This window comes from Sturnus vulgaris, chromosome 6 (genome assembly GCF_052056855.1).
Source record: "Sturnus vulgaris isolate bStuVul1 chromosome 6, bStuVul1.hap1, whole genome shotgun sequence".
In the NCBI taxonomy this organism is placed as follows: Eukaryota; Metazoa; Chordata; class Aves; order Passeriformes; family Sturnidae; genus Sturnus; species Sturnus vulgaris.
Window position 1 is genome coordinate 25,924,005 of NC_142248.1, and position 24,637 is coordinate 25,948,641.

Sequence of the window (24,637 nt, forward strand, 5' to 3'; positions counted from 1 at the left end):
CAAACATAATATCGATATGGGCTCTGGCAACACCTTTGATATGCTGCATTGTAAAACAGTACATGAAAAACCAGCTAGTATCGGCTTGAATGTCACTGCAACTATGTCAGTTAAGAAAAGCCCAAACACCCTTCTGAAAAGAAAAAAACCCCAAAATAAAGCAAACTCAAACAAAAAACCCACCCCCAGCCTCCACCCAAACCCAAACAAAAACAAACGAAGAAAACCCCCAAACAAAAAAACAACAAAAAGCCCAAAAAAATCCAAACAAAAAATCCCAGCAAAAAAACCCCTCGAAAACAAAACAAAACAACAACAAAAAAGACGAACTCAAAACCCCCTGAAGACGCATCATCAAAGACGAGAAATAAAACGGAATGTTACACAAAACTGGATGATGGCAGGTTCACACCTATCCTTATTCTTATGGCTGCTGGCGATGTCTAAATTGGCATGATGGGAAAAGAGATGCAAGCCTTACGGAGGGGGGAGTAGCACTGCGAAGTTTAATTTAGGATGCACACAACTAGCGTGGCAGCAACGAAATGGAGGAGTCCGAGTTCCAAGTTTATTTGTTGTCCATTAAGACTAAAATACGATAACCAAGGTTACGTATATGGCAAGGGCTGCCCCGCTGGCAGGTGAGGGACCCGTAATGGCTCCACCGGCGGAAGCAGGCACAGCATAAACACACAGATAAGCGTAGAGCTCGGCGGCGGGCCGCGCTCGGAGGCGGGCCGGGCGGCGGGGGGGCCGGCGCTGGCCCGGCCGGGCCGCCCAGGCTCGGCGGCGGCCCCGCCCGCAGGCGGGGCGGGCGGAGGAAGTGGCCCGGGGAGGCCGGAAGCGGCCCTGAGGAGGGGCTGGCGGAGCGGGGCGCTGGCCGGTGAGCGGGGTCGTGGGGAGGCCCGGCAGGAGGCTGCGCGTCCGGGACGGTGAGGGCAGTTCTGCCGGCTCTTCCCGGTGAAGCTGGGGAGTGTCGGGCAGAAGCAGCGGCGTCTCCTCAGAAGAGGGAGTCAGTGCGGCCGGGTCGCTGAGGACTAAGGGAGGCGGCCTGCGGCAGCGGGTAGTTCACCGGGCTGGGGGGTGCGGGTGTTTCTGAGCCCGGTGGGGAGAGAAATCCCACGCCTGCAAGGCACGGGTGGGGAGAGGGGTGTTGTGCGGTGAGGGATTTGGCCAGGACTTCGGGATTGGCACACTGACAGCCGTGAGGTGTAGGAGTGTTTTTTTTTCGGCAGTAGGAGTTGGGGCTTGGTTTCCTACACACTGTTCTAAGGAGCCCAGGGTCCCGCACGCCTTGCTTTGCTTCTGAAGTGATGCTGGCTTGCAAACTACCTGTTTTGCCATCTGTTTTACTCCCAGCTTTGGTGCTTGTCTACTTTTTGGAAGACTCAATCTGTTTATCAAGCAGGCTGACCCTTCTCTGTGGCTTTACTGACGCGGGGTAGCAAAAACAAGTTGCAGCCTTCCATGCCGTTTGGGATGTGTAATTGAGCATGCTGCTTCAACACAAACGATGAACCTTAAGGCCTTTTCAGACACAGAGCACTCAGCCCAACTGCTGCAGTAGAGAGAGATCCGTGCCACCATGGCTAGAAGAGGGATTTAACTCTTGCAAAAAGAAGTGAGTGTTAGCCCAGGAAGTGTCAGTTGTCCTGCATCGGGTCCTCCCAGGTAACTACAAAGTAAGTGTAACTCCATTAATGTTACAAAGGTTACAGCATATTACAGTCCGTTGATGTGTTGGTAGCAGTATTTATGTCTAGTACTAATTGTTTGTTGTCATTTTTAGTAGGCATTGCCAATGGATGAACTGGTGCACGACTTGGCCTCAGCTTTAGAGCAGACTTCAGAGCAAAACAAACTGGATGAGCTATGGGAAGAGATGGCCCTGAGCCCACGGCAGCAGCGACGTCAGCTTCGCAAGAGACGGGGTCGTAAACGACGCTCAGACTTCACACATCAGGCAGAACATGCCTGCTGCTACAGCGAGGCCTCAGAGTCGAGCTTGGACGAAGCTGTCAAGGATTGCCGTGAAGTGCTGACAGCTAATTTCAGTGACTCTGATGACATGGCAGTCGTCAAACGACATCCAGCTCTTAGTGCCACCCTGAGGAGCAAACAACACTTGTGGCATGAGTCAGACTCCTTTACAGAGAATGCACCCTGTCGACCTCTCAGGCGCCGACGGAAAGTCAAACGTGTGACATCGGAGGTGGCTGCCAGTCTCCAGCAAAAGCTCAGGGTGTCAGAGTGGAACTATGAGAGGGGCTGCAGGTTCAAGTCAGCCAAGAAACAGCGTCTTTCGCGCTGGAAAGAGAATGCCCCTTGGACATCATCCAGTCATGGCCTTTGTGAATCAGGAGAGAACAGGCCCTTCCTCAGCAACGGGGGAAGGAAGGAGCGGATGGAGTGTGAAGCTGATGATCAGAAGCAGGGCTCAGATGAAAACATGTCGGAATGGTGAGATCTCAGTTTCTTCCCCACGCTAATCAGATGGCCACCTTGCTTGTAGCTGCTTGTAAATGCTGTGCTTTGCTTTTTGAAGTTCTTAAAATTATTCAGTGCTGCTCTCTTTTTGAAGATGAGAAATATCTCAGCTGCTTCTAAACTGTAGATTTTTTCCAAGTCTTTCCTGTCAGTACTGTGTGATGACCCAGAATGCTCCCTTGAAAAGTTGGCAAGCTGGTAGGTTTCTGGCTCCTGTTACACAAGGAGTCCTCTGAAATGTCTGTGTCCTTGCAGCTACAACGTAGCATGCTTGTGGCCTATGGTTTGGGGAGTAAACCCACGGCTGGCACTTGTGTTGCATGATTGATATGAACTGATCTCAGTTTCTTGTTTTAACATTTACTATGAGTAGTAATAGATAACAGATCAGATCTCCCATCATTACTGCTCGCCCTCTGTGCAGGTACTGTGTGAACCTCAGTCTAACCTTGCTTGCGGTTCTACATTTCTGCTCTTGATCAGATCATCAAAGCCTAGCTATGGGGAGAATGTGGTGAGATGATGAAGTTGAGAGGAACTTATGTCACTTACAGGATAAGCCTGTGCAAGCAGTGGAGTCTGATGTCTTGATGTCCAGTTTTGGAGAACTTAGATGAATTTGTGGCAGAATCAAATACAAGGAATTAAAACGAGACATGTAAATGTCATGGTCTAAATTTGTGTTGCCCTCGGGAATTTTTTTCCTCAAGTGTGATTTTTATTCTCTCTGTGGAAGGTTTGGGATCATAAAACTGCTTCTGTCCGAAGAGATTTTTCAGGTTAGAAAAGAGGTAACTATTAAGAATCAAATGGAGGAAATTTCTTAATGAATGGCTTTCAAAAAGCAAATGCGATTGCTGATTTTCTCATTATCATTGTGTAAGAACAGCAGACATTGAGGAGACATTTAAAACAAACAAAAAGTATTCTTTTTCGTGAAACATGAGGTCTGGCACTCTACTGCAGGACATTTTAGAGGTCGAAATTGAAATATGTTCAAAAGGGAGATGTGAAGCATAGATATATTAGGGGCTGTTAAACATTGCAGTCCAGATGAAAGATCCCACTCAGAAAGTCTTTAAATTGCTGACTTCTAAAAGCTAGAGGAACATACAGAGAAGTCTGCATTTGTCATGTTCTCGTGTTCTTTTCTCAAAGCACTGTAATAGTCACTATGAGAGGGGACTGGATTTGGAAAGTCTAACTCTTTGATACAGTATGATTGTTCATATGTTGAGGTTCAATTAAGTGTTGTGACTGTCTAGCTCCTGCAGTTTGTCAGAGTGGAGAGGTGGCACTTCATTATTTAACTGCTTTGTGGATAATAGCTGGAATTGCAAACTTCTCAGTGCTGCTGTGAAAAGTTTAGGTTATAGTAAGCCCGCCCTGTGGTCCAGGGAACCACTATTGCATTTTTACTGGGTCAGTTGTGATTTGTAGCATGTAACTTTTACAGTGTGGTCACTTTTTTCTTTTAAGAGTGGCTATTGCTAAAAAGTGGTTGTGAAGAGGGGCTTTACGAGAAACTTGTGGATGGAAACTTTGTTACTAGTTGTTAGTTTTATCTTCTCGGAGCTGTTTGCTAGTAGTCCAGGAAAAGAAGTGTGCTAAGTAGGTCCTGAACAGTGCACGTCAGTGGTGATGGACTGAGAGATACCCTTACTAGATGTGGCAGGGATGGACAGTGTTCTTTGAGTTGGGTTTTTTTAACACCAGTCAGAGTCTGCTCAATCATGTTAAACTTGAACTTAAACCAGCAGGCTTTCATCCAGCCTTTATTTGTGCCAGCCTTGGAAAGAGTAAATAAAGAGCTGTGTCCAGACTGCTACTTGAGGACCATGCTGGGAGATGGCTTTGTGTTGTCTCAGTTGTCCCTTGCTCTCAGACTCATTATTGTGCAAGTGTATGCATCAAATGACACTTACCATCTGCTGCCAAATCCTTGGGATTCTCTCTGGAAAGCTAGTGCTTGGAATATTTGACCTCTCCAACACGACACGTGTGATCTGTGCTGTGACTCACTAGGGAGGGCCACAGTTGGAGGGAGGAATACGAGTTGGAGGGAGGAATACGTACAGCCCTCTTCAGTGCGGAGTATCCCTCACAGCAGTGCAGGATCATGCTTTGGTCTCCGCTGCTCTAAATATAGCATTTGCTGCTAGCAGCACAGTCAAACTGGCTGTGGTTGCCTCACTCCCACTGTGCTCTAGCTGTTTTTTCTGGTACAGTAAGAGAAGTACTTTTCACAGATGTATGACAAGGGCATATCCTGAGGAAGGGAGAAGAAAACTGGATGCCTGAGAGAGCAAATGGTGTGGTTGTCATCACAAGCTGATGGGAGGAAAGGTGACTGATGCTGCTTGTGGGACTTGGAAACAATCTGTGGTGGTCTGGTGATTTACAAAACTTTCATACTGAACTGGTTTCACTACTGTTCACTCCTCTAACAGTAGGGAATGTGACAAAATGAAACGGGTTTTCAGGCAAACTAAGTTGTGTATTCAGAATGGATTTTTTAACCTTATTTTTCCACCCCTACACTGACAATCTGTTTGGTTTGTTACACAGGAATGAATCTGTAAATGCAGAAATATCCAGTATGTTATTTGCTTTCTAGAAGGCTTCTTATCCTAAGTCAGGTCAAAGACCTGTTTATTCAGTTGGTAAACTCCCATTACTGAGAAAGTCTTGGATATGTGTTCTTAATGAGGAAATGTTTTTTTTTTTCTATCTTGCTTGTGGGACTATGTCCAGTCCTTTGCTGGAGGAAGATGAGCTGCAATAATGTGATTCAAGTGTGCATGTAATGAAATCTTTGAAATTTTTACCATGTTTACCAAACATGGCAAAAGGTGAACATAAATTGAGTGAAGGATGGATGTGCAGGAACATAAGGACACGATGATGGTTCTGAATTGGGTAATGACATGACCTAATGCCTAATCTATGAATAATTGTGGAAACAACAAAGGAAACAAGTGGTTTTAGTTTAAGCAGTCATTTGTATATTTGTACAAAGGTGACAATTAGCTGCTAAGACTGTTGGAAGTAACATGCCTTTCTGTTCCTAAATGTTTTGAGATTCCCTGCAGCCAAATAAACAAAGGCAAATTATATATTGAGTGCTGAAGTTTTTTCTCTTGTTGATCTAAGCTGATTACTTCCAGAATGGTCTGGGTTTGGGCAGAACAAACTATAGTATAAGAGCTCTTTAAAAATCTCTTTGAGTACTGTATTTACTTGTGAAAGATATGCAGTTGGTCTCATATGTTTTCAAGTAGCAAAACTCCTACCATGACTTTTTCAAATCTCTGATTCTACTGCCCCACTAATTTCATTGACTTAATGCTGATGTATTTGTTGTGCTTCAACCTGAATAGACAGCTCGGCTCCATAAAGCCACCTGCTCACTTCCCTGCAGGGATGAGGGAGAAAAATGGAAGAGTAAAAGTGAGAAAACTCTCAAATTTAGGTAAAATTGGTTTAGTAGCTAAAGCAAAAGCTGTGTGTGCAAGCAAAGCAAATTAAGGAATTCACTACATCCTATCGGCAGGCAGGTGTTCAGCCATCTCCAGGAATGCAGAAGTCCATAATTTGTAACATTATTTGGGAACACAGACGCCACAACTCCAAATGTCCCTGGCTTCATTCTTCTTTTTCCCAGCTTTTATTGATAAGCATGACATTATATGATGTAGAATATCACTGTGGTCAGTCAGGGTCAGTTGTCCAGCCTGTGTACCCTCACATCTTCTTGTGCACCCCAGCTTGTTTGCTGGCAGGGCAGTGTGAAACAGCCTTGTCACTGTGCAAGCACTGGTCAGCAATAACTAAAACATCTCTGTGTTATCAACACTGGTCACAAATCCAAAATATAGAACCAAAGTGCTACTATGAGAAAAATTTAACTCTGTGCCAGCCAAAACCAGTACAATGTTCTGGCCCGAGAATGTGACCATCGCTCATCCTGAATGTGCAGTCAAGTTCCTTTACCCTTTGGAAGGGAGCTACTTTGATGACAGTCTGCAGTTGTATTCATGAGTTGGCTAAGCTGATGAATTGGAGGCCAGTCTCTCCATAAAAGAAAAAAATTCCCCTCTCGGAAGGCAAGTGACAAAGACAGAGTGTTCCGCTTCCCCTCCTTCTCCAGCCCAGCCTGACCTTCTGCAGCCCCTCGGTGCCTCTTGTTTTCTTATTTTTATAGAAAATCAATATCCCTCCTGACACAAACAATAGCTCAGGCAGAAGAATAAATGGGGGAAACCTGAGATCTCTGTCCATCACCTCTCAGTTTAACTCCCCCAAACTCTTTAATTATAAGCATGCTTTGCTCCAGGTGTTTGCGACAGTGAAATTGCTAAATGAGGACCATTTTAACCAAAGATTGGGTGATCAATAACACTCTGTAGCAGTAGCTTGTCGGATCAATAGCATTCATTATTTCATGGTTAAGGTAAGTAGCCTCCTTTGCAAGTGGAGGTCATTAATCAGTGCTTACTGGACCTGCAGAAAGGCCTGCATAGGAGTCTAGTTTGTGTTCAGCCCTGCAGTGTAGAAGGAGTAGTGAAGAGGGTGAAATCCCTGAAAGTTTTTTACTGTAAAGCACTGGCAGTGATGCTTATCTATAAGGAACTAAAGAGCTTTCAGTGCAACAAGATGCTTAAAAGACTCTTCATATGACCCGGATTCTTGTCAATGCTTTTTCCTTTCTCAGGCACTTTTCCTCTGAGGATGCTAAAACCCTTATGAAGCAATCACTTGGTCCTTGCATCTGCAGCTTGTGAGGATTGTTTATCCAAGCTATCAGAAGGGAAAGCAGGCATACTAGGAGATTGGCCCAGAGTCATACAGTGGGTTGGTAGGAGAGCTTGGGATGAAACAATTACTTCATGGCTCTCAGTCCTTGGCCTTAATTGCTGTGTTGTATATGTGGGAGGATGAATGCATGGCCAAGCTTTGTAATGGATTAATTTAGAATTTGATATTAACTTACATGCTGAAATGCTTTACAGATGGTTCATCCTTTAAGTATAAATGGCCTTTATGAAGATGCAGGGTTTTAGATATCCAGCATGATGAGTCGACTTGGCTGTACTTTAAAGAGTGCATTTTCTAAGAACAACAATCTGCTCACAAAATAGAGTTTTATTCTGTGCCTGCAGTTCTTTGGAGTGGCATATTTTGTGGTCCCTCATCATTCAGCCTTGTAAATCAAGGGGTTTCCAGTTGATACTGGTCTCTAGTATGATCTGGTTTCCCTGGAGAAGAGGCATCCAGAGATACTTTCAAACAGCCTTCCCTGACTGGAGACTGATTCTAGTGCTGACTTAGACCTGCTATTCACATCTAAGGTCTTAGTGCTCAGGGAGTAGGCAGTAGTTTCTGCTTATCCTAGTATCTTTCAGCTAAATCAGACAAAGGATTGCCTGAAGTGTCCAAGGAATGATTTCAAGTCAACATTAAAGCTTTCAGATGCTTGGGACTGACATGAGCATGTATTTCTGCTACAGATATTCATCTAGCTTTGCAGTCAATTAATGGCTTTCTACACGTTAATTTCTAGCTTTATTCTTTTGTTCAAGAATGAAATCTCCTCTAACTGCTTCAGCAAATGCAAAGCATGCTATGACAAGGTTGTGTTCAGCAGCAGTAGCAAGTCATGCTGTGCTAAGGTATTTAACTGGAGAGTTGTAGATGTCACAGCTGCTCTTTATTCCATATAAAATAAAAGTTGGAGGGTAGGGGGAGGCTGTTTGTGTGACAGTGTAACATTTTTGAGGAAAAGGAATCTGCAGTAGAAAACTTAAGGAGGTTTTCAGTAGCTGTTAAGTGACGGAAGGACAGAGTTTTTAACTGCGCTTAATTTCCTGGTGAGTATTCCAGACGATGCCATAGTTAGGTTATTAATTCTAGTTAATTCTATTAATTCAGGCAAATGCCACTTTATTAATTACTTCTTGATAACTTAGAACTAAACTAGAGGCAGGATTCTACTCTTTTTCAAGTGATGCAGTATTGATAAGTTTTAACGGAAAGCAGTTACGTTCTGTTATAGAACCAGTCATGTATCTGAAATTCAATTTTTGGGAGACATGTAAAATATTTTGGTCTTGGAGAAGCTAGTAAAATGTAGTAGAGTGGTTTTTGTATTGTACCTGTTGCAATTGTAACCATGTTTTTTTTTTTTTTCTCTGTTTTTGTTCCAGTGAAACCAGCAGTGTTTGCAGCAGCAGTGATACTGGCCTGTTCACCAATGATGAAGGCCGCCAAGGTAACAAGCCTCCTGTGATTTTCCTCATGTGCTGCTAGGAAGTTTCTTACTTTCTTTAGAAATGCAAAGAAAGATCTATGTTTGAAGAGAGAGAGAGAGAGGGATTTGTGTGAGGAAAAACCAGTGGCAGGGAGTGGCTAGAAGTTAAGAAATGAGGTGAGGGCTACAAATATATGATTTTCATAACACTACATTTTTCCTAATGAAATACTTTGTATATTGGATCCATAATATTTGCTGTATAAGAAGCTATTTTTGTAGAAAGGCACAGAAATACAAGAAGAATTTGAGAACTTTACATGATGAAAAAGCACAGCTTATGATTGTTTCTGTAGGTGTTTTAAGTGTTGTCTATATACCATTAGTGCCTGAATCTGTTAGTTGTTTTCTCTACAAGCAGGAAGAGAAGATGAGAAAAAGTGACTTTAGACTGACAAGTCACCTAATAGACTGTGCTAAGAAGATGATGCTAACACGTGATAGGTTTTATTTCTTTAAATATGTGTTCCTCCCTTGCTCTTGTGTGCGTTAGTTGAACGTGGTATTTTCAATTTCAGTGGTAGAAATGGTATCTTAGGAGTTTTGAGTGTGAAGTGCAATCTGGTTTTATTTTTCAGCCGCAGTTCACATTGTTCATTTGGTGAGGGTACGGCAGAAGTAAGTGTGAAATAGGTTGTAGTAGGCACATAGGCATTGAGGACTATTACATTTGGAGCACGTGGAATGTGACCCTAGCGACCTGCAATTCTGTGCACTCTGATTCTGTCACATTTCACAAGCTAAGATTTGGATGAGGTCTCTTCTGGGAATATATGAGTGCTAAAGGAAGTAGCACCAGTAGCTCAATAGAATATGCTGCTTCCACTAGCTTGTTAATGGCCCAGGTACCTGTGTGAAGCAGCACAATGATAGCAAACATGCTTATGTGTTTTTTGATAGTATTTTAGGCTGTAGGTCTAATGTGTGATCTTAGGGGAATATAAAACTTTCCTTAAGAGTAGGGATTTCAAATATCAGCTTTGACCATTGCTGAAAAATAACTCTTTCCAGACTCTGGTTCTTGAAAGGCAACAGAAAAGTAGAATCTTTTGCCCTCTTTTTTACTGATGATTGTCCAGGGGGAGCTGAAATTAGTGAGCACTTGTGTATCAGATGGTGAAGCAGAGTGGTGACTGAAGTGTTTTACTTCATCACCTGAGACAAGATTGATGGAGACTGGGTAGTGTGTATGCATACTTTTCTATATGCTTGCCCTATATACTTGCCCTGATTTTTTACCCTGTTTTAGACGTTAATTTTTGGCTGCTACTAGAAGTAGGATGCTTAATATACAGGAACATGTAGAAATATGACTTAGATAAATTAATAAAGTCCAATTACAGCCTTCCCTGTCTAGGTAAGAGAAGAAGTTTGACATCCTTGTCATCAAGTCTCTCTCTGATAGCTTTCAGGCCAAGAAGATTTAGCTTACAGTTACATTAAAATGGTTAAAAATATTGTTGCACTTTCAGAATAAATAAAAAAATATCTATTTTTCCTTTTTTTTTCTTGACAATTCTTAGTCATAAAGTAAATAAAAAAGCCAACAGCTTTCCATGTCAATGAGATGGAGAGAGCACAAAAAAATTTTTTTTGGTCACAGATCATCACCTTATAGTTTTCCAGCACAGTTCTAGGCTGAATAATGGGAAATTTAAGCTGGCAGCATTCTTAAATAAATGCAGTTTTTTCCCCTCCTTTTGAGGTTACATCATGTATTATTTGTGCTGTTGCTTATTAAATAAATTGTCTTCGCAATTGCACATACCAGCACACTTCTGTGAGCAGAGAATGATCCTAGTTTGATTGTACGATGAGGTTTTTTTGGTTTTATATTTGTTAAATGCATTGGGATCTCTCACAGTGAAAATTACTGGATATTAGCATATGATGCTGATCATTAAAGTTTGTCTTGAAAATAGTGATTTGAGATATGACGGGGCACTATGCTCATAGACCTAAATTTATAGGAGTAGTTTTGCACGAATTATGATCTCTTAGAAGAACTATCCAATGTTACTTAGTTTTAATTTACTATGAAGTGGAGATGGGACTTTTATATTTTAAGATATAACTGGTAGGTCAGCTTGATACATGACAGAAAAAACAATGTCAGAGCTTTGGGGTGAAGTCTGGCTTCAACAGTCCTGCCTGTTGCTGATTAGAGTTGGTTTTGTGCGTTGCTTCTTCTGTTATGTGCAAGATTGCAGCATTCTTATTATGATGAGTTTTTTTACTTTCTTGTATTCTTGTTTTGGGTTTTTTTCTTTTTTTTTCTTTTTTAAAATTTTATTTCCCAGCAAGATGTGTGAGTAGGCATAATGGACTTTGGTCAGGAATAATGTAATTCAGTGAGGAAAGGAGAGTAAGTGGGGATGCTTGAGTTGAGACTTAATGATAGTAGGCAAATGAGAATTTTCCCTAAGGTAGGTGTGTTAGTTTTTTAAGGCAAGATGAAGCACCTTGCAATTACATGGACTGTTTGTGGGTTGGGCTACTGAAATGCTATGTGTGCCCGGTTCTTTTTTTTTCATATGCTGCTCATGTGCTACTGCTCTTGGGAATTTCTGACCAGACAGATTTACCATTGAACAGTGTCTGATGCAGTTCAGTTTTAGACTGCAACTGCATTAACTACAGCGACCCAGCTCCATTGAGACTTTGGTCATGACTTCTGTTGCTGCTGCCTTAGTTTTGCAGAGGGTTTGTAGTTCTGAGAGATTCTAAGAAATTTTGATTGAGAGCAACTCACAGCATGGTTACTACTTAGACTGAGTGACCATTTCTGTTACGTGTTAGGTTATGCGTCTTAGCTGCTGTCTTAGGAGACTAGGGGTCTTTCTCATCAGTATGTTTCTTTTGCTTACTCTGTGAGTCTGGTCTTCCCCTCTTGTGAAGTCTCTCCTGTGACAGCCTATAACATGTGCCAAATGATTGGCCTCTACCGGTGTCACAGTAATTACTTCAGAGAAAGAGTTCTGCATAAGACATCACACAACGTTGAACTAAGGTTGATGAGATGCAGTAGCAACAGAGTGCTAAACCTGCCTTAGGCAGGTCTATAAAGAGGCTTTGTTCTATAGGGAAATTCTGGAGACTGATGAGTTGGATAGTTTAAAGCATTTAGTGAGGCCCCGTAGTTACTGAGAATCATTGAAACAGAATACAAATATAAGGCTCTTCAAGAACGAATTCCTAATGAGACTTCAGCTGTTTCACATTCAGGTATGCCTACTTGTATTTTGAGGGACTGTCACAGGCTACATCGATGTTATTTGTGGCTAATTCCATCCTATTTCTTTAGGAGATGATGAGCAAAGTGATTGGTTTTATGAAGGAGAGTGTGTTCCAGGATTCACTGTCCCCAACCTCCTTGCCAAGTGGGGAGCTGATCACCGATCTGAAGTGGAGAGGATTGACTCAGGCCTGGACAAACTCTCTGTTTCCACCTTCCTTTTGCCCTCACGGCCAGCTCAGAGAGGTGAGGTCCATAAGGAACAGTGTTTGAGAACTTTTGATATGATGGCAAGAGTAGATTCTGTTCATAGGTGTTGCATTTAAACTGTATTGGTGATCTGTTTGGGGTTTGTTTTTTTTACGATCCAGTTAAGAAAAAGCTGCACTATTGGTGAGTTTACTGAAATAGTCATACCAGCTGCCCACTGAGAGTCTTCCTTTTTTTAAAAGTAAGGATTTTATTTGATTTGTGAATAAATTGCCATATCTACATCTTTGAGACTGGAAAAACAAGAGACAGAGGATATGATTTGATTACTGAACTAAGGAGTTTCTCTGGTGGCTTTGTCAGGAAGAATCTTCTGTGTTCATTGCTCAGTTTTTCTGCAATTGGTTTTCAGGATTTCATGCTCGCCTGAATCGCCTTCCCGGAGCTGCTGCTCGTTGTCTCCGTAAAGGTCGGAGGAGGCTGGTTAGCAAGGTATGCCCTTTTGAAAGACGGTAATTTTGTATTTCAAATTCTGATTAGTCCTGATGTACTATTCTAAGATACCATGTAAATTGTTTTCTGCAGAAGCTGGTCCTGTATATTTTTTGTTTCATGTATTGTTTGATTTGTTTAACTGCTTTGACTGTCAGGAGATGATTGAGTGACTAAGTGTATTTTAAGGCACATTTGGACTGGCAAAGACAGCTGATCAGTGCTGAAAGCAGTATGAAAGGAGGCCTGAAGAAGAATGACAGGGAGCATAAATATCAAGAAGATTTAGACAGAACGTAGGGGAAAATGATGATGGCATGAGACCTGTGCATGCTCATCTGAGACTACAAGGGCAGAGAGGTGCCTCAAAAGTGAAGGAAGGCCAAATTTTATATAGGGAAGAAGACTGATATGAATGGCAGCAAAGGAAGGTGGTTTTAGCACTTGCATTTTTAATGGGAAGACAGGAGAGTAAAAAGGTATATGCAGTAAATGCAGACAAAGCTGCCCAAAGTTATTGACTAGTTCGATTATATGGAAGGCAAACACTGAACAAAATATCACTCCTTTTTCTGATAGAACAAACAATACTTTGCAGATGTCTTGTCTTTTTAAAAGGGAGGGCTACACCTGGTTGGGTCTGCATCATGGAGTATTGAGCGCTGCTGTTTGTTGTAAAAGATGATTCTGAGAAGGAAGGTGTTGCCTCTGTTTGGCTTTTCTTTTTATTGTGATGTGCTCTGTGCTTTTGAAAACGTTGGCATAAGTTCTGAACTGGCTGGCCGTAGTCTGCTAACAAGGTGTGTTAGGGAGGCCTGGAGTCTAGAGGAGTGTGACAGCTGCCTTCTGTTCAGTCATACTTGAAAGATCCTTGTCTGCCCCTTCTTTCTTCCACTCACCTTGCTTAATTGTAACCGGCATTCAAAATATGAATCCTCAGCTGGCAAGAAACTGACTACGTAGGGTTCCTGAGGCCACCTGCAAGTGACTGGGCCTGGCAGCATACCTCTAATGATCCAAATGAGAAGGATAATATTTACTTGTTTAATTCATCTTCATCACCTTAAAGGGATCTTTGTCATTTGCAGCGGAGGTCACTGCTCCCCCTTCCCCATCTCTCTCGAAATTGTAATCATAAATAATGAGTTTCATTCAGAGCTCCCCGCCAGCGAGCTGCTAATTACCAAAAGTACGGCTTGTAATTTACACAGTAATAAACCGTAAATTTAAACATTATGGCACTTTAAGTTAATAATTTTCCTGCTGTAACAAATAGGCCATCTTTCACCCCTGCTGCTACAACTGCCCCCAAACTTTGAGTGTATTTTGCCTGTATACCTGGCACAAATGAACCTTACCTGTGAAAGACTTTTGCCCTCATCTTCAGCCCCCTGCTGAAAAGTATACTCCTTTCTTGGAGGCAGTTGCTATGCAGATGTGAACAGCTGGTGCTTCAGGCTGTGTGTGCCAGCATCGAGCACGTACACAGGGCAGTATCTTGCAGGAAGCACCATGCTCCCAGAGCAAGTCCATTCTCCTAGGACCCACCTTTTCTTTAGTTGCTAGAGGTCCTGCTGCTGAATTGCTGCTTTCAGAAAGGGCAAAAGCATCATGCTTTCACTCTTTTAGTTTATTCATTGGTGGTTGGTGAATCCCCACTGTTAATGGAACAGTGTAGTGTCCTATCTCAGCCTGTTTCTAGCCCAACTGACCCCAGTAACATGGAAAGAAACATTTCCCAGCCATCTCCCCTGCTCTCATGCATCCTTGTGCTGCATACTTTGTTCTAGTCCAGTTTATGGTATGCTCCTCTGCAAGCAAATATCATCACTAAAAATAATAAACAAGGCTCATAAATAAAATTGAATTATTTTCTGCCATTCTAATTAATTAAATCATCTCAGATGAAATTCTAAAAGAAAGGAGTGGATATGTTTAGCTGAGAGTGGGCTCAGTGACCCAAGGGAGTAAGATTTGTTCTTACTGGCGGCAGCAAGCTATTCTCTGCTCACTGTGTCAGAGTTTGCAACCTTTTGCCTGTCTTTGTGTTTCAGGAGACCTCCATGAGCACTCTGGGCACCGAGAGGCTGGGTCATATTGTTAATGATCCGCGCCAGAAAGAGTAAGGCCCTTGAGCTGTTGTACATAACTTTGGGAGGGGAAGAAGAGCTATAGGATCCTCTTCCCTTCTGGGGGTGAAGGACATGAAGAGCTGGGTGGACACTTAAGCATAACCTGTGGAATGGGAGACAGTGTTGTACTGATGGCTTCTCTGTTTTCTTACTTGTAATTGCTGACTTCCCCTTTGTTTTATATATATATATATATATATATATATATATATATATATATGTTTATATAAAGCTGCCCCAGTGTGTGGATGCTATTCGAATGCCCTTTTTTTACAGTCAACTTTTTTTTCACCTTCCCTTATAGTGTGCTATTGCAGTAACTGCAGATCTTTTGGACATTAAGAGCCCCATATGTTCATTTTTTAAAATGCTTCTTTGTGGAACTGTACTATGGACGCATACCCAGACTGCAGAAATGATGCTGACAAGGCAGCTATGAAATTACTTTTTCTTTCTTTGGTGTTATGTCTCCTTCCCCTATTAGTGTTTCTAAATTGTAGTCAGCACTGGAAATAGTCATGATGCTTATCCTTTGGCATCTCCCTAATGTTGTTCTAGGGAACGGGTAGGTAAAGATGGCACATCTTGACTGTAGTGCAGTGGGTCCAGCCTTCACCAGCTGTTGATACCTAATTTTCTTCTTAGGATCTGAAATTTGTTGTTTTTAATATGACTCCTGATGATGTTTAATCTTTTTCCTTCTCCCTCCATCTGTGTTCTTCCCTTCCCCTTCTCATCTCATCTCCAACCCTTTTTTTCCCCCCCATGTTTGTTCCTTGGCATTGCTCCCACCTGTCCTTTTGACTCTGCCTCCTTCCAGTTTTTGGTTACCATCCATGGGAAAGAGAGATCGCAACCAGGTAAGGTCACTCTGCTTTTTCTTTTTTTATTTTCTTGGTTTTCTTCTCTCTAGAAAGAGCACAATGCTGGCTTCTGATTTCCCACACACTGTTGCCTATGCACTTGAGGTAAGGCAGTCCTGTCCCTTCTCATTTTGTTAACTGATGTCTTCTGAGCTTTGAAGACAACCCATTTCTCAGGCATTGTATTGTCTATTTAAACTGAATAGCTCGGGAACTCCTTTTATTTATCTCCCTGTTTCAGGTTAGTGTAGGCCATCCTTTCTAACAGTGAGTGGGAGGGGAAAATGCCTCTTGACAGGAGGAGCTTTGGCTTCTCAAAATTCCATAAGAATTGGAACATTTTTCTCTTTTTAAGTGCTTTGTTTTGCCTTGTTTGGCTGAGGCTTCTACCTGCCAGTCTCATCCACAGAGAAGGGAAAAAATGGTGAGCTTAAATTATGTAGTTAAATAACAGCTGTAACAGGAAAATATAAGAGGTGATAAGCAAGAGAAACAAGCATTCTTGTAATTGAAACTCTTGTGTGTGCTCTTTTATATTCTCCAGTAAGTCTTTCTTAGCTTCATTGCTAGGAGTTTTTTTTTCACTCTAAGATATAAAAGCTCAGGTTCTTAATAGCTAAGATCAAAAGAACCACTCTTCCATTTGAGCAGTCATACTGTAGCAGTGCTTCTGGCCATGCACACTCCTTTCTATTCCTATGCGAGTTGTTTTATGGTTGGTGAGCAGTAGGGATAAATTTTTTTTACTTTTCAGGTGACTAAAAATGCATATATGGCAAGAAATAATTTTCAGGCCTTTGCGCAGTTGTGTATTTTCCCTTAGTGAGAACAATTTACAGATTACTTTTATATTGCTAAAGATAAGAGTAACTACATAAGATTTAAAATGACCAAAAGTAAGTAACTTTTGTTTGTCTTAAATGAACTTGAATCAGCCATTCCAGTGAGAGACCGCTCCTGGTGATTCTCCTTTCTGTGCAGTTGCAATGTTGCTTCACTGACAGTAAATGAGCAGTCACACTTGAGGAGGATCTCCCTGATAGCAGCAGCTTTTTGGTGCATCTTCTTTCTCAGAAAGGTGGAGGGTAAAGGCCTAGTACTGAGTTCTGAAGTTACAGATAGTTTGTATAATGAGTCCTGCTACAGGTATGGATTGTTCCTTTATCCTTATTTAAAAATGCATCAGTGATCCTAGTAATGCAAAAAAAGTGTTCTGGAGATTGGTGTAGCACTTTGCAAAGCGGATGGAAATTCATTTCCCGCTTGAGGTGTGAATTATAAATAAAGAGGAAATGCTGAATGGAAGTATAAAGCAGGTACCCCAGAGAAACTGCCAGTCTAAAGCTTCTATTTACATATTGAGCAAAGTTTGTTCCATGCATCGATTGACCAGATTATTCCATTTCTGTCCTGTCCATTAAAAATCCTGACCATTTGCATCTTCTACAACAAGCTGTCTTGTTCAGGTTTGATGTCCTCAAGATTTTTCTAATGTATGTCTAACGGAGTATTTTAGATTAGCCTGACCATGCATTGTTTCAAAAATTTGTTTTAAGCAGTTTGCAAATTCAGCTTATGAGTTTGGAGGGGTGTGGAAGGAGCAACTCATTTGCCAGGGAATTAATTGGGTGCTCACTGTGAACTTAACCTGGTGGATCTGAGTCTTCTAGAGGTCTGTTTCAGTGATATACGCAACCCTTGGGAGTACAGGAACTGCTCTGTGGAAAGTTCTGTGCTTACACAATTCATAACAGTGACTTTTTTCTCTGCAATGTGAAGGTAAACAAGAGGCTTTCTGAAAGAGAAGCAGACTTTTTTCTCATAGCATGCAGCAACAGAGCACTTATGCTCTTAGTCAACCAGTGTTTGTAATAATGCAAGTTGGAAGAGGAGTGTGCTGAGGCTGTCTGTATTCAGAAGGTGGTTATGAGATTTGCTGTTTCACCCTTTATTTTAGCGTTTTGTCTGAAGTGAGAGTCTGTTCTCATCGAGTCTTACCCTTTGAGGTGTCAGAAAGGTGGTCTTATACTGTGTGAACAGCTAAAGGTCTCCTTATACTGCATGAACAGAACAGATCTGAGGAGCTTTATCTGGACACTATTTCTTTAATGCTTTGCTTAAATAAAATCTCTTGACTTTCCAGTTCAATCCATTATCTCCTCTGTACTCTCTGGATGTGCTTGCTGATGCTTCCCACCGAAGATGCTCGCCAGCACACTGCACTGCCAGGTAACTCCCTTGCTCTGCTCTCTTGGGGTTGTCTCACTTCCTTCTTCTGGATGTCTTCAGTAGTACTGTGTGATCGGAACAGTACTCACGGACCTGTAACTTAACACACTTTTCCCTTGGAAGTCTGTGTCCAAACTTAGCACAAAATGTAGCAATGCAGTTTATATGAGAGTTTCAATGAACTAAGTGCTTACAGTGTATGAAACAGTGTATGACAGGCAAAATATACTGTTCCTCTAGAAATAATTGCAATGTATTCTGAAGTATGCGATGAGTTGCTGCAAATCTGTTTTAGAGGTACAAATGGACATAGTATCATTGCCCACTATTGAAATTGGAACAAGATGAGAGGGAAAATGCTGACAAACTGGTGTGAGTGATATGTTGCAGCATTTTGCTCTCCTGGGTGTCTTAAATAGACCCTCTGAGCAAATTAAGGACTCGCCTGAGGTGACCTCTAATGGCTTGATATCTCTCTGTAGCAATAGCTGAAATTTAGGTCTGGTTTCGCCAGATGTTAGGTATATTTGAGTCTGCATAGTTCGGGTTAATATGCTATTCAGGCACCTTCTGCTGACTAAACCTAAATGAAATTCAAGTGTTGGCCTTAGAGGTGACTCCTGTTTTTGTGCTGCAGGTGACTATCTAAAGGTAACGTGCCCTTGAGCTCTTTCTCTGAGCAAATAGACAAAGACTTGCTTTGGACACAGTTCTGCTTATGTGCTTGTACCAGGGACCCAATCTGAAGGAAATGTCTGGACTTTCAGCTTCATGGCTTTCTTCCCCTTGTTAATTAGCAAATAGAGCATGAAAAATGTACTAAGGTTGTATGTGTCTGAACAGAAGCTTGGCACCCAACCAGCAAAGCCTCTCTTCCCACCGGCTTCTGCAGGGAATTTTGCGATGTCGCACCATGACCTCATGCTGCTGTAGCCAGCATGCCAAAGCTGGAAAAGGGGAGGGAGGAAGAAATCAGCTCTTAAATGTTCAACTGGATGAGAATAAAAAGAATTCAGAAGATTGTGCATCAGCAAATTGATTCCTTTCTGTGCTTTTGCCCCACTCTGGGGATGTTTTCTGCCTGTGAAGCAAGAAGATTGAATGGTCTCTTCATTTTCAACTAGGTTAGCCTTTCTTTTGCCTCCAGTGTTTTACTTGGTGCTTTATACAAGTTTGTCTTCCAGAAAGGTGAGCTGGACAAATCCTGCTTGCAAATTCAAACTGGGCAAAATCTCTACCTTTATGATGGTCAGTGATGGCCCTTTCCAAAGCCAAGCTCTTTACAAGGGATTTCTAAACCTGGAGAGATTGTGTTTGCTAGGTTTTTCTGGTTGTATAGTCCAGTTAGCCAGTTAATATATGTTTGGTTTATGTAAAGATGCTGCTAAGGGCACAGAAGGAGGTTGCTCCTTCAGAGAAACATTTTCTTAATAGTAGTTCTTTAGCTTTATATGCCAAGCATACTTGGTAGTAATCTATTTTCTTACAGGAGGTTCAGTTGATCTCTGTAAGCTCAGATAAACTGTTGCTTCAGGTAACGTCTCCTATTTTTGCCATGTATGGAATCAATTTCAGTAGTTTGTGCTTTAGGAAGCTTCTATCAGCTTGCACCTCATCCTGGAGAAATTCTGCTCTAAAATTTGCCAAGCAGAAATTTGCTGAAAGAATGGGATGTGTGTATGTAGGAAGCAAATCCTCTTAAATCATATGAAACATATTAGAAAAGATATGGTCTTGATGTTGTGTGCCATCCAGTTTCTTCAACCTGATCCTGCTGTGCCTTGCAAAATCTGCTTTCTCTGCTTTGTTTCTGCTATCACAGAGTGTGTCCAGTGGAGTATTTTCTCTGCTATGGAACTGTTTTCTTTGTCTCACTGGTGGATTTTGGTGCAGTTTATCTGGAAGACTGGTAACACAGTACTTTTGTTTAGGCAGAGCCAAAGGCCAGAGTACTGAGCGCAGCTGAGGATTGAGAAAGAACCTCCTCCTTGACACTGACAGGCCTATGTGGAAGGTTCTTTGGGAAGTCTTATTTGAAAGGCAGTATAAATCGTACGCTACCTTTCTTGATTTATGACTGTGATGAGAGGAGCTTTCATTCAAAGTGTGTGCACAGCACTGGGAATTTCACACCCATCGTTAGAAGCAGTTTTGTGTGTGTGGTGACTGTTATCATTAGTGGTATAATTTTATTTTGTGAAGCAAGGAGAGTTTTCTGCTTTCTTGCAGCCTTCCCAAGGGATGACTGGTGTATTAATTTGCTGTATTGCCTCCTGGCTGTTCCCAGACTGTTTTTCCTCTTCATCATGGAATTTTTAATGGCCCTGCTGCCTCTCGGGAGGCATGCAAGGAAGAGTACCTCAGGGATCTCTTCTTTTTTCACATGCCTATAATTACTCTCCTTTAAGAGCACAAAACGTTTGCTAATCATGTCTTGTCTGTTAAGGTTTCAACTTCACGATGCAGACTGCTAAAAGCAAGCAAGTAGAGGCTTACATGGGCAACTCAAGGGATCCTGCCCTCTTTCCCCTCTGCCTGTTTGCCTCTCTGGGAGGAGTGGTCTGAGCAGAATTTTGTTGTTGAGCTCCTTCTACTTAAGAGAATTTTGTACAGGCTGAAGTTGAATACCTTATTAGATGTCGGTTATTCAATATTCTGTAGCTGAGAAGATGTTGTAGATTGTTGGTTGCTATTCCCTTGAGGCAGGAGAAGAGTTTCAGAAGAGCCTAGAACCAATGTTCCCTTTAATTTGAATAGCAGGCAGAATAAGAGAGGAAGGTAGAAGATAAATTGTCCCTAATGCCATTTATTTTTTGCCTAGCCCTTAAAATAGGATTATGAGTGAAAAAAAGCAATTGAATATTCCCACTGGAGGTCATAGGAGAAGTGGACCTTGGATGGCAGATAGATGTTGAAGGTGGAGACTTGAAGAATTGTATTAAAATTTTGAACAACACAGATAAAGAAAATTGCTTTGCGTATACTCTGTTAATACTAACTGTAAATCTAGAGTTTAATCTGGTTTAGAAGCAAGTCTGTCATCTTGCCTGGAACATGGCATAAAGATGTAGAGGGATGAGGGATCTCATTTACTGTGAGTTGCCCCATACTCTGGGTCTGGTGGTGGTATTAAATTGAACAGACTTGAATGTCTCAAATTCTAGTTCCAGCTCTAGAAATACTCTTGTGAAAATAAATATTGTTCTGTCACTTCTGTATCTGCACACAGAGATCTTGATATTTCTGCCTCTTACCCAAGCATGTAGAAATACAGAGATTGCCAGCAATGCCAGGCCATTTCTGAGGCAGCCAAAGGAGTGAACAGATGTCCTCAATTTCATACTTTCCTACTTGAGCAGGACAGTATCCAGTTCATTCTAGGCAACCTTTCTCCCTATTTTTTTCACTCTATTTCCATTTAGCTGGAGGATTTGCATGTCTTCCTTTGCTAAAGCCTGGCTAATATTCCAGGTGGGAATATAACTGAATTCTTCTGACAGGCATGCAGTGAACAGCAGCTATCAACCTAGTGTCACATGCAGTTGACTGGGGCCTAATATTCCCATTTTGATGAAACCTAATTCTCTGGAGTGAAAAATAAATTCCCCTTGGCTTCAGAATTTTTTTTTTACTTGCTATTTCAAATCTGTGTACTCAGCAGATCTGGCAAACAGTAGTAGTCTTTCTGGCACAGATACAGTGTGATTCAGTGTGGAAATAGGGAATATAATATATGGGATCACATCTTCTCTGCTTAGAGTGCTAACATGGAGAACAAGAAGAGAATGCATTCACTTGCATTTGCCACATGCAGACTTTTAGGAATGGAATTTCCACATCATTAAAATGCTTACTTGGGGAACAGACTGCTGCTGTTGAAGATCTATGAGAGTTGGATGATTGAAGAAGTGAGCTCACCTATTAGAGATTTTGGAATCTGAAAATGTGCTCTAGAAGCCTTCCCAAGAGGCTCTGCAGGACGTAGGAGACTGCTGTGCATCAGAGATATCTACACTGGGATGTGATAGCAAGAACCACTTGTGTGTGTGGGAGCTTTGCATGCAGATGGGATGAGTAACTTGTATTGATTTACACATGTTATGTGCAGATTAGACTGGTGCCCAGCTGGCTCTGTAGTCAAAGAGGAGAAAGAATTCTGCTTTTACTATTAATTTTGTGAAGCCACTATCAACAGCCTCAGGTAACACCTCAGGGCTTAGAGAAAGAGCCTTTCATTTGGTTTGTGTTTGCTCTGAATAGAGCATCACAACAGCAACAGCTGGGTTGTGTGGAGTTTTAGTAGCAGTATCTTAGTTAAAAGGCTGTCTCTATTAACATTCACTTTAACGTGAAGATAATAACATCCCTTGTTTTTATAGTAGTAGACTAATGACTGCCTCTCACTTTCACTGTATAATCCACATGCTTTGCTTCTTCTGAGGATAGGGTTAGAATAAAGAGTGTAAGCAGACATCTCCATGATGTGAGATGGCAGCGAGAGGCATACACGCTACAAGTGTGCAATGTGCCTCTTGTCTCCAAGAAGGCCACAGGTTGTCACATTTGACATACAGTTCTGTATGGCCTTTTCAGAGACCTTTGTTGTGAGATTAAGCTGGTTTTTACCCTGAATTTTAAACGACTCTTAAATTTTAAAAGGACTTCATGCTACCATTTAGACTTCACCGATAGTGAAGTTTTCAGGGTCTTGATGCTATTCAGTAAGATTCTTTGTGAGCTGGTGTCTGCTTGTGCTCTGTATTGTCTCCCACAGATTATATTGCCAATCCTAATTTTCTGTTGAAATATTGTGGTAGATATGCAATAGTGGCAATCTCCAGTGCGTGGTCATCTCAAACTGTAGAAGTGCAATGGGAGTCCTGTATATGCAAGTACTGGTCATTTAAAAACATGTAAAAAAAGTCATAGAATAAATGCGTGGAAAAGAAATGAAAGGAAGCATTACTTCTGACACATTAGAGACTACCATGAATTTCATCTTGCTGCATAACAAAGCCTTTTTTTTCTTCAGCATGACCTGCATGCAGAACTGAGTACTATAAGTACTATGTTAAAAACAAAAGACAAAAACTATTTCCTGAATAATTCCTTTAGTTTGTGATTACAAAAAATATTATCACTGTCAAAAAGACACTACAGACTTTTCATATTGTTGAAAACCATTTTTCCTATACATGTGTAATTTTTCATTCACTAACTCCTGGCAGTGACTGCTGTGTGAGTTGAATATATTGCAGCCAACAGAACAGCCACATTTTTGATCCTGATATGTTTCTCTAAGTGTGTTCTCCTTTTCTCTTCCAGGGTTAGAATTTCAGTCATCTCTAGATTATAAACTACATTTTCATGTTAGTCACTGGTCACCTGGCTGCTCCACCCATGACTAAGCACTGCAGCTTGGTTTCTTCTTATGATAAACCTGTTGTAGTCCAAAAGAAACCAGGGAATTATCTTCTCATTGCTGTTTAGGCAACATTGAAGAAAGCATGGAGGCCTAGCAGAAGAGATTGAAGGATAGTAATAACAGTGTAAGTCTTACTCTAGTGTGTAAGTTTAGGCCCAGATCTTATATCTCACAAAGTTCTGGTCTCAAACTTCTTTACAGAGAGGGCTGTGACAATGCACAAATATACATTTTCTGTCAGGCTTTCCTGTTCTAATGTACTTCAGAGAAATTTTTAACTGTTCAGAAGAGTTGTTAAAATTCAGCTTTGGAAGGAGAACTAATTTACCATTGCAATTTGTGATATTTTCGCATTTTATAATTCAGCCTATCCACTGCTATGTTGGGTACTGTGCATATCCATGACTTGATTTGCCTAATGGTGGTGGTGGTTGTAGGAGGCTATAGGAGTCTGCTGTTAAACTGGGATTCGCTAATTCTATTATCTCACTGATATAGACCTTCATGCAAGCTAAGTGATTAGAAATTTACATTGAAAAGTGTGATATCTACCAAAAATCTGCATATTTCATAAGTTATACCTCAGACATCCTTTCTGTCCATGCTTTAATGAGGACTGTCATCTCTGAATGCAGTCTTCTGCTCTTCTCTCTCCCAAGGTACTTACCACCTGGAGATTCCCCACATGTAGATTTATGGTGCCTGTAAAATGCACCAGCCACTTGAAATGACACTTTTACCACTGGGTCAGTCAGAGCCAGTGAGTAATCAATAGATTCCTGATTTACTAACTAAAGTGTGGGTGATCAATAAGGGATAAACCTGAATGAAAAACATGTTACAGAGACAATTTATGACCTCTGAGCCTTTGTATTTAGAGGCAGGGCTACTAGATACGGCATTCTTGCTAGCAGTCTTCAACTGACGCATGATTTGCCTTTATTTTCACTACAAGAAGGGATTTTGAGATTCTTTTCTTTTTCTTTTTACCTCTTGTGTAATTATCAGGTAAGGGTATATGTTTGAGTATGTAGCGTAGCTGAGAGCCAGGAGCTCTTATGCAAAATCTAGCTGTGCTATTTGTGGGCTGGGAAAAATTGCATAAAGTCTCTTGGAAATGATAGTACATACTTCTTTCCTAGTCCATAGTGATTCTTCCCCAAGGATCAGCTGGTTAGTGTTGGTGTAAGTTCATAAAATTAAAAACGGAACATTTAAAAATTATTTCTGTTGTTATTGTTACATTATTTAAAA

The 24,637-nt window shown here is 41.4% G+C and overlaps 1 protein-coding gene across 25 annotated transcripts in view; it reads left to right on the forward strand.

Annotated features, from left to right (window-relative positions):
• Positions 1-779: 779 nt before the first annotated feature.
• GPATCH2L (G-patch domain containing 2 like) overlaps positions 780-24,637 on the forward strand; it is a 45,148-nt gene continuing 21,290 nt past the window's right edge. For 2 of the 25 annotated variants that reach the window (XM_088167375.1, XM_088167393.1), the window contains exons 1-9: positions 780-883; positions 1,360-1,682; positions 1,790-2,460; positions 8,694-8,758; positions 12,102-12,278; positions 12,655-12,734; positions 14,789-14,856; positions 15,687-15,834; positions 17,873-17,958. In XM_088167375.1, coding sequence (XP_088023501.1) covers positions 1,802-2,460; positions 8,694-8,758; positions 12,102-12,278; positions 12,655-12,734; positions 14,789-14,856; positions 15,687-15,834; positions 17,873-17,958 — 1,283 coding nt within the window. In that variant the 5' untranslated portion in view covers positions 780-883; positions 1,360-1,682; positions 1,790-1,801. The other 23 variants (XM_014890004.2, XM_088167398.1, XM_014889980.2 and 20 more) reach the window with 22 other exon arrangements.